Source organism: Phacochoerus africanus, chromosome 3 (genome assembly GCF_016906955.1).
Source record: "Phacochoerus africanus isolate WHEZ1 chromosome 3, ROS_Pafr_v1, whole genome shotgun sequence".
Classification (NCBI taxonomy): Eukaryota; Metazoa; Chordata; class Mammalia; order Artiodactyla; family Suidae; genus Phacochoerus; species Phacochoerus africanus.
The window spans coordinates 190,158,046-190,168,497 of NC_062546.1; the positions used below are offsets into that span (position 1 = coordinate 190,158,046).

The 10,452-nt window shown below is 43.2% G+C and overlaps 1 protein-coding gene across 1 annotated transcript in view; it reads left to right on the forward strand.

Moving 5' to 3' along the window:
• The window catches only part of MOGAT1 (monoacylglycerol O-acyltransferase 1), a 40,063-nt gene extending 38,168 nt beyond the window's left edge, over window positions 1-1,895 (forward strand). Inside the window, exon 7 of the mRNA XM_047773626.1 lies at window positions 157-1,895. Coding sequence (XP_047629582.1) covers window positions 157-254 — 98 coding nt within the window. The 3' untranslated portion in view covers window positions 255-1,895. The remainder of the gene's footprint in view (window positions 1-156) is intronic.
• The last annotated feature ends 8,557 nt before the right edge of the window (window positions 1,896-10,452 follow it).

A 10,452-nucleotide genomic window follows, 5' to 3' on the forward strand; every position in this document is an offset into this window, starting at 1 on the left:
ACACCAAAACAACAACAAAAATAACCTCAGAACACCGGGAGAGAAGCTGGGCCGGGAGAGAAATTGCGCATTTATGCTGTCGGATTTGGACATTTCTTTCTCCTGCGTTTCCTTTGCACACTGGGTGCAGGCTGAGTCATTTCCTTTGTCTTGCAGCTAGAAATCTTGAAGTTGTCTCTACCCTGCCAGGTCTATCACACTCACAAGAAAGCTGCAGCTTTGGTGCTTGGGAAAGCCAGCCAGTTTTGCTCTGACCCACGGGGAACCAGGATGAGGGATGCTTTGTGATTTACACAAACTCTTCACCATGACCGTGAAAACAATCAAAGTCTGTCTACTTCAGGGACATCTATGCCTTTATTGTGAGTGTCGGGTTATGTGTAAAACCCCTACTTTCCTCAAGTTACACTTCTGTCCTGGGAAGCTCAGGAAGTGGAATCTGGATTCATTGTCCTTATTTCCACAACTTTACCTTGATTCCAAACTACCTCACTGGTGCAGATCACCAAGTTTGTGATAAATACGAAAATAAGTTTGGGGTGTGTTCACCTCTGTCTTCTTTTCCTCTAAAATAAGAGACAGTGTTGATGGGCTTTGTCATTTGGTTGGTTTTTGCCAACAGCCCAAGGTTGCTAGTTCTCACATTTGTTTTTAAAACTAAGTGATAAAATGTCTATTTGTGGGGCTGGGAGAGTTCCTTCAAATAGAATTTGAATATCTTTTTAGAGGAGAAAATCCAGGCACCTTCAAAACAACCAGCTAGTTACTCCGGTTTCTCTAGGGTAGCAAACACAGCAGCAGTTCTTGATGCTTGAAACAAAGGGATTTCTCTAATGCCTTATATTTTAGTTATTTTAATGACTCCTTCCCAAACACCTTCAGCTTGGTGCCTTACTATCTTATATAAGAAGAAAGTTGATCTCAATCCATAGATCAGTCATGGGATGGTGAGTTCCTCCTGGCAGAATCACTCACTGTCTTGTGTGAGTTTTGATCCTGGCCCCGAGAGGATAGACTTTCATGCCTCTCCATGAATGCCTGTGGCACTAACCTGGCAGTTTGATGGACGGTGCCATGGAAGCCAAATTTGAGAGTCAGAAGGGATGTCATAGCCTGTCAGTTATTCCTTCTGCTGATGAAGCGGTTGAACCCCAGTGAGGTTTAATATGGATTGGAACTAACTCCGTGTTATAGATTAAACAGGAGGTCCTGCTCTCCCATGACTGTTGATTAATCAACCAACAATCCTCCTATAAAGCGAAAGTATCAAAAAATAGAGTACAATAAAAAACAACACCTAAGGCAAGGGATTTAACAACTCTGCAGCAAACTGTGTCTTATTGAGATTGAGGCCATTTTTCTTTCTTGAGATCAGTACACGGCATTGTTGATTTTCCCTTATGCAAGAGCTATTTTGGGGATACATCCTGGGCAAAGTCCAAGTTTCCAACAACAAGCTTAGCCACTGAAGCCTTATATATCAGAGCAGCAGGGTAGGGCAAGGTGCCTCCTGCCTAGGGAGAGTGGCAGACCTTGCCAGAGTCTTTCCTTTCAGCTGTGTTGCCATCATTAATGTCACCAAAGTAACCCTACTACTCATACAAAGGTGCAAGCAGAGATTCTGTCACCTATGGACAGCCCCAAGTCCAGAGTCATTCTGGATCCAGCCTTATTCAGTTGCATTGTCATAGCTGCTTTAAAAATTTTTTTTAAATAGCTCTTAGATTCTGGTTAAGAATGATCTTAGGCTCTCTTGAGAATAAAGATAAATCTTCCCTTTGTTTTATTCCCAAGGAGTGTGTGTTTCTTTCCTATTCCATTTGCAGACCAACTTGGAGCCTGGTAGGATTTCTTCTTTTTTTGTTGTTGTTGTTGGTCTTTTTAGGGCCACACATGTGGCATATGGAAATTCCCAGGCTAGGGATCTAATTGGAGCTGCAGCTGCCTGCCTACGCCACAGCCACAGCAATGCTGGATCCAAGTCGCATCTGCAACATACTACAGCTCATGGCGAAGCTGGATCCTTAACCCACTGAAGGAGACCAGGGATCGAACTTACATCCTCATGGATGGGTTCATTACTGCTGAACCATGACAAGAACTCCTCTGGTTGGATTTTAAACCCTCTTTTATGGGGGTGCAGTCATGTTGACACTACCAGAGAAAACTCGAGTCTTTTCTACTTCTCAGGCTTCTGTGTTCAAATCATCCTTCAGCCTCTGGACTTGCCCTAACTGGCCCAGTGACCTGGACTTAGGGGCTTCCTACGTAAATAGAGTTAGGAGTGAACCATCTCCAAGATTTCTTCTGGCTCTGTCTCTATGGTCACTGCCTGGCTTTTTCTGCCATGGTAATGACATCTGGCTGGAGATTTACCTGGTGACTTTTCCTTTTCCTGTACCCTCCTCACTCGTGTTCCTCCAAGACATGCAGTGAGTTCAAATGATTATCTGACTTTTTTGGTATTTTTCTAAGGAAATAACATACATCTCTAAGTAAAAATAGAAAATTCTCCAAGAGCTTTCCTCCTTTGTAGTATTCAAAACTAAGGAATAACCGTTTGTTACTTGTTAACCTCTTCGTAGGAGATGGTGGTGAAGTTTTCTGTTTTCTATATTGTATGTGTGGCTGTGCACTTTTTGAAAGCTCTCGGTTTGTAAAGTTTTGACCAATAAATGTGTTCTGCGCCCGAGTTATCAATGCGTGGGTGTGATATTTCACCCTGGATCGAATGGTTTTCCTTTTCCGATACCTTGACAAGGCTGAATTAACTTGGACTTGGGGTCAATACAAACAAGAGAATTGCAGCGAAACTGTGAGCATCGCCAATTCTCATACCGAAGGGTCAAACCTTTAAATTCGCTTGATGGGTAAAAGAGCAGAAAGCAGGGGCAGGGCTGACAGGAAAGTGCAGGTGTGCAGGGTGAAGCAAGAACAGAGGACAGGAAGAGGCAAGAAGTCAGGAAGTTGCTGTCATCGCATGTGGTTGGAGTTGGTGTGAAACTCTCAAATCCAGGAATATTCAAACACTGATCAAAAAATCTCCAGATTCCTCACCAAGGGAATCCCTGCTAGTGGGTACGGGGTTTCTTTTGTGATGAGGCCTATGTTCTTGAATTGGCTTGTGGCGGGAGTTCTTGTGGTGGCTCAGCGGTTAACAAATCCGACTAGGAACCATGCGGTGGCAGGTGTGATCCCTGCCCTCGCTCAGTGGGTTAAGGATCGGCATTGCCCGGAGCTGTGGTGTAGGTTACAGTGGCGGCTCGGGTCCGGCATTGCTGTGGCTGTGGTGTAGGCCAGCAGCTGCAGCTCTGATTCAACTCCTAGCCTGGGAAATCTCCACATGCCATGTGGATGTGGCCCTAAAAAAATAAAAGTAAAATTGGATTGTGGTGACTATAGGACAACTCTCTGAATATTTGAAAAACCCCTAAAGTCTACATTTAGGGTGAGTTTTATGGTATGTGAATTATATCTCAATAAAAATGTTTTGGAGTTCCCATCGTGGTTCAGTGGGTAATGAATCCGACTATGAACTGTGAGGTTGCGGGTTCGATCCCTTGCCTCGCTCAGTGGGTTAAGGATCCAGTGTTGCCGTGAGCTGTGGTGAAGGTCACAGATGCCGCTCGGATCCTGCACTGCTGTGGTGTAGGCTGGCAGCTACAGCTCCGATTAGACCCCTGGCCTGGGAACCTCCATATGCCATAGGTGTGGACCTAGAAAAGACAACAAAAATCAATCAAATCAAATCAAATCAAAAGGTATTTTATAAACTCAAGTCACTCAGACACTTGCCAAAATAAAGGAAGAAGTTAAAAACTAAATCTCCCTTTTTTATGTGTCAAAGATGAAATTGCCTCCCTTTGATGCCAGCACTTTGGATGACAGTTCATGCCTTGATTTTTGAAACCCATTGGTGTTTCTGGCTTCATTATCAAAATAGATGTTTTCAGTACTCTTTTAAAGTGTTTCATTGGATAAAGAACATGCTGATTTGGGGGGAGTTTTGGGGTTTTTTGGCCACGCCCATGGCATGCAGAAACTCCTGGGCCAGGGATCGAATCCATGCCACAACAGTGACCTAAGCCCCTGCAGTGACAACACTGGATCCTTAACCTGCTGTGCCACAAGAGAACTACCACACTGTTTTATTGTGTAAAATACCATTTGACTTAATTTTTTCCCAGCACTTTGTTTATACTGTAGCTAAAGACTAGTAAATACGTCATGTAATGATAATCAATATTTATTGACCACCTCCAGTGTGCCAGATTCAGGGCTACGTACTTTGTGTACATCATGGCATTTAGCTCTTAAAATAGCCCTATGGATTGGTACTATTTTTGTCCCAAAAGAACTGCGGCTTGGGAATTCCCATTGTGGCTCAGTGGTAATGAATCCATGAGGATGAGGGTTCCATCCCTGGGCTTGTTCATTGGGTTAAGGATCCAGCGTTGCCATGAGCTGTGGTGTAGGTCACAGATGTGGCTTGGATCCTGCATTGCTGTGGCTGTGGTTTAGGCTGGGGGCCGCAGCTCCGATTCGACTGCTAGCCCAGGAACTTCCATATGCAGTAGGTGCCGCCCTAAAAAAAACAAAAAGAAAAGTACTGCAGAGGGAGGGGTGGCCCTTGGAACCAGGGACAATCTTGATCACATACCCACCCACATAGCTCCCCTTTCCTGTCTTCTTTTGTTGTTCAGGTTTTGTCAAAACGTTGGCTTTTAGGAGTTCCCCCGTGGCTCAGCAGGTTAAGGATCTGGCATTGTCACTGCAGCAGCTTGGGTTGCTCCTGTGGCGCATGTTCAGTCACTGGCTTGGGAACTGCCACATTCTGTGGGCACGACACACACAAAAAAAAGAAAAATAAAAAAACTTTGGCTTCTACTTTGTCCATAATTTAGGAAAAAGAAAAGAGGAAGTGAGGGGGCAAGTTGAATTCCAAGAAGCAACCAAGAAACTTACTTTCTGTCAGAGGTCAGGTCAAGGACTGTGAAAGTAGGGAGTAGTTAATAAGGAAGCAAGGGGGCTACATGGACATTTTACACGAAAGGACTGTTCATATTCCCTTCCATGGTGTGTCCTTGTCCTGGAGGATTTTCATGTTAGTGACAGGTGACAAGAACACATCCAGTGCTGCTAGAGTGAAATCTTATCTCAGAAATGGTGCTCCTGGAGTTCCCATTGTGACACAGTGGAAATGAACCCAACTCGTATCCATGAGGATGTGGGTTTGATCCCTGGCCTCGCTCAGTGGATTAAGGATCCAGCATTGTCCTGAGCTGTGGTGCAGGTCACAGACGCAGCTCGGATCTGGTGTTGCTGTGGCTGTGGCGCAGACCAGCAGCTATAGCTCCGATTAAACCCCTAGCCTGGGAACATCCATATATTGCGGGTGTGGGCTCTAAAAAGACAAAAAAAAAAAAAAAAAAGAGAGAGAAAGAAAGAAATGGTGCTCCACTGGAGTTCCTGCTGTGGTGCAGTGGGTTAAGGATCCAGCATTGCCAAAGCTGTGACTCAGATTTGATCCCTGGCCTGGGGACTTCTTATGCCACAGGTGTAGCCAAAAAAATAAAAAAAGAAGTGGTGCCCCACTGAAGGAAGATCTGTCCTCTCCTCAGCTCCTTCCTGGTAATGTGAAGGAGTGATTCCTGCCTCACCTAGACATCTAGACAGCTGAAAATCTTATCTGAAAATATGGGAGACTCTGAAAGCCCATTTGTCCTCTAATAACATGCCAACTTGACAGATGATATTAGCAACTAGCCCAAAGATCAAGCAGTCAAGTGATAACAGAGTGATAAGATGATGTTTAAATATGCATTGGCAATGTGACCATTAGAATGATATATTTATATTTATTGCTGAGAGTTCTGTGAAACAAACCATCAGGATAATTTGGCTACAGTCACTGAGTGTAGATGTTTCTATGACAGAGCCTTGGCAAAAGCAATGTGCCCAAGCGGTCATTTGTGGCCACAGAGATCTCTTTTCATAAGGAACTATTGATATTGAACTTTCTAATTGCTCTGAAGCTGTTACCCCATCCTCTTGACCTGACTTTATTGCAGATAATATTTTCCTTTCCACATCTTGATAGGCTTAGAAACTGCCCCAGGGCTATTATTTCAAAAGAGAAATTTTTTCTTCCATCCTGTCTGTGATTTCTCTTTGCTCTGGGCTCTAGTTTTTGCGAAACAGAGGGAGGTAGTAAATTCAGTCTGATCCTCTATCTGGGGTATGTAATGTGTTTTCTGCTAATTCACTGAGTTCCATCAGGGTTATTCTCTGCCAGAATTATTTGGCAAGAATCCACTAAAGAATTGCTTTCAGCTTTGTTTGTGGTTACTAAAGTCAATTGGAATTTCCTACATCTCCCAGCAATTCAAAGATTCTGGTGGAAGCGCGAAGGCCCAGGCTGCAAGGTGCATTTCTGCCAGTAAATGCAAGAAGTTGACGTGCAGTGTGGAGGAAGATGCTTAGGGCCCAGTTCTGAACATTTTCCCAAGCAGTTAGACAATTTTGATCAAGCACTGACTCAGGGAAAAGAACCAAGGCACAAGAAGTGTGTTCTGCCCTCACTGGGGCCGTAATTGGAAAGTATTTCATAGGAGAGAGAGGGAAGCAGATGTCATAAGAGCAGAGCTTTGGCTGTGCAGAGAGAGGCATTCTGGCTAAAGGATCTGGGAGGAGTCAGCGAGGAAATGGAATCAACTTGGGCTTGCAAGGCTGAGGAAGTGCTAGATGAGCACAAACGGGATGCTCAGACAGAGGTGTCAGGATAGGGTGGTCAGCTTGTCACAGCTTGTCCAAGACTTTCCTGGTTTTAGCAGTGAAAGTTCCCGTCCCAGGAACCCCTCAGTCTTAAGCAAAGTGAGACGACTGGCCACCCAAGGTGGAAAGGCAGAGCTAGAGGCTACCTCTACCTGTAGAAGGGGTGGCAGGAAGCATTTTTGTTGTGCTTGTTTTTTGTTGTTTTTGGCTTTGTTTTTGTTTGTTTATTTGTGCATGTATTTTTTAATGTTCCAGAGAGCAGCTTTTTCTTTTCTTTCTTTCTTTTTTTTTTTTTTTTAGGGTTGCACCTGTGGCATGTGGAAGTTCCCAAGCTAGAGGTTGAATCAGAGCTGCTGCTACCAGCCTACACCACAGGCACAGCAACGTGGGATCCTAGCCACAGCTCATGGCAATGCTGGATCCTTAACCCACTGAGCAAGGCCAGGAATCGAACCCAAATCCTCATAGATACTAGTCAGGTTCTTAACCCACTGAGCCGCAATGAACTCCTTTTTTTTTTTTTTTTTTTGGGTTGCCCCACAGAATATGGAGTTCCCAGTCCAGGGACCAGATCCGAGCCGCAATTGCAAAGTTGAACTCCCCTCAATTGGAGGCTAGGTTACATGACCACAATCAAATTCCTAAAGAAACAGGAAAGTTTCTTACGGGAAGCATCTGTCTAAGTTATTCTTTCCCCAGTGACCATTGTTGAGACTTACAGTTAGAAAAAAACTGTAGACTTCATCAAATCAATTCCAACTCCAGAGACCCAAGAAAGCCTTAGGTCTTTGACCAAACAAGTGATATATCCGATAGAAATGCAGTCAACCTCATGCTTGTTTCATCCTGGTGACAGAAATGTCACCACAGCTCCGGACATCACATCACATCTCTCTTCTTTTTATTAGGACCTACACTATCTTCCTCACAATCTCTCTTGCAAGCTTTGATGTTTTCTTGGCCAGAACCAGGTCCCTTGTTTCCCCCTTCCCTGACAAATATGGCTGGGAAAGTGAGTATTGATTTTCTACTCTCTGTAGCCGGGGTTGGCAAATATAAAGACTGAGAGGCATTGGTCTCTGTCTACAACTACTCAATTCTGCTATGTAATGCAAAAGCAGCCACAGATGATAATGTATATGCAAATGAAGGTGGCTGTGTTCCAAATAACTTTATTTATGCACAGTGAATTTTGAATTTCAGGTGATCTCATGAAATATCATTTTCCTCTCGATCTTTCTTCAGCTGTAGACAACTGGCTCCCAGGCTCTGCAAAAACAGGATCTGAGTCCCCTATGTCAGAGGAGGGTGTGAATGGCTTTGGAAGGCCTCCCATGTGCTTTGGCAGTTAGGCTCTGCACTTCGAATATAGATTATTGCAAAGTGATGACATGCTCAATCTATCAAGCCAACTTTAATTTCCCTGAGAGCAATAAGAAACGCCTGCTTTCCAGTCACGTTCTTTGTCATGAACAAAGTAAAGTTGACCAGATACCTTTAACTCAGAAAATCTGTACTGCTGCTCTCCTGGGTCAGAAGACCTTATGTATTTTACGCATTTTGTCTTAAGTTGCCCTGTAGTGACTGCAAAACTGAATTGGACTCTATGTGAGAAGATGCTAGAAAAATCTAGAACTGTAACCAGAAAATTATTGACACTCTCACAAAGGCATTTGCATAATTGCTCAAAGGTCTGTTTGCATCAACCTCATAAAAATTCAGAGCTAAAATTACCCTAGATACTGTTTAAAACAGGAAAATGATGTGTTAGATACACTGATGTAATGATTATTTGAAAGAATCTCTAAAATCTTACACATTCATTTTCTTAGACACTTTCTATTCTCTTTTGAACTTCATAGTTAATTTTATAATTATATTGTGTGAAGGTATATTTCTACATAAGTATTAAAACATGTACATATATTTTTAATAGGATATAATTCTAATATAATATGTATACTATGAATAACCTAGAGATATATTATACATATATACATGTAATAGGATGTGTCCTTCTTAAAAAAAGAAATGTGTTATGTAGCTGGAGAGTCTAGGGATTCAGGGATGAATCCATCACTCTATGGCTCAAGTGATGTCATCAGAACTAGTCTTGCAAAAAAAAAAAAGGATTTCCTGTTGTAGCTCAGTGAGTTAGGGTCCTGATGTCATCTCCCTGAAGATGTGGTTTTGAGCCCTAACATTGCTCAGTGGGTTAAGGATCTGCAAGCTGTGGTGTAGGTTGCAGATGCAGCTTGGATCTGGCATTGCTGTGGGTGTGGTGTAGGCCTCAGCTGCAGCTCTGATTCCACCCCTAGTCTGGGAACTTCCATATGCTGCAGGTGCAACCCTAAAAAGAAACAAAACCAAAACCAAAAAAAAAAAACTAGTCTTGCTCCATCTCTCCCGTCTTCTCCCCACTGTGTGGACTTCATGCTCAGACTCCCTTCTCGGTGATAAAAAGGGCACCAGCAGATTCAGGCACACTTCCTACCAGGTCAGCATTCCCAGATGAAAAAGAGCTGCTCCTTTTCCCAGGATTGGAGTTCCATTGAACTTACTTGGATCATGTGTTCACTCCTGAACACATCACTATGGTCAAGAGGTTGGAATATGCTGACTGGCCTGGCTTGGGCTGTGTGGTTGAGTGTCCCTCCCTAGAGTCGGGGGTCTTGTGGAACTGGCTGGTTTGCCTGAATCACATGGTCAGAGAGTAGAGGATGAATGGGTCCCCAAAGGAAAATCAGAGTGAATGGATTCTGGAAAGACAGTTGAAGGCATGGACATTGGACTTTTAACAAAGGGATCGAGAAGAGGATGAGGAGACTCAAGGAAAAGGAATGAGGAATGGGAGAACTTGAGAATGTAAAGAAAATGTTTTGTAGTCAATGGGGCAAGGTCAGTGATTCACAAACTTGGCAATGTATCAGAAAAATTCTAGGTAATTAAAAAAAAAAAGATTTCCATTCCTTACCCAGGACTGTCTGAATCAGAATCCAAGAGTTGAAGCTGCCACATTTACACTCTAGCCCATGGGAAAACCAAGAGCAGAGAAGCACAGAGTCTGTTAAGGCCATGGCTCAAAAGAGCACACATGACTTCCACTTGCATTATATTGGCATAGCAGGTTGCAAGGGAAGCTGGAAAGTATAGTCCTTCTATCACCTAAGCTATGAATATATTTTTGTCTTGTCTCTTAATACACACACTCACATATGTACATAAATAGCTAAGTGGGCATATGTCCAGCTAATATCAGACACCTAAAAATAAAACATTTATTTCAGTGAAACATGAAACTGCTCTGAAATAAGAATAAATAAAATAAAATGGTGAAAAGTCAAAAAGTCCAAGAGAACAAGGGAGGAGTGAGAGGAGAAAGTGATGTCAACACTATTTTGCAAAATGGAAAACAGATGGACAAGTGGTAACTGACTTGGCAGAGCAGAAAAAAAATCAGAAATTTAATGCCAGAGAGGGTGATGGGGAATGGCCGGTATGAGGAAAGCTGATTCCCATTGCAGAAAAGGCCAAACCATGAAAGGCACCAGCTATGAAAAGTCAGATGTGAAGAGGACAAAAAAAAATCAATTGAAAGTCTCTTGAAGGGGCCACTCCCAGATTCCCTGCAGCCTCTACATCCCCTGAATATAGCACAACTTTGCTCTTGGAAATTCT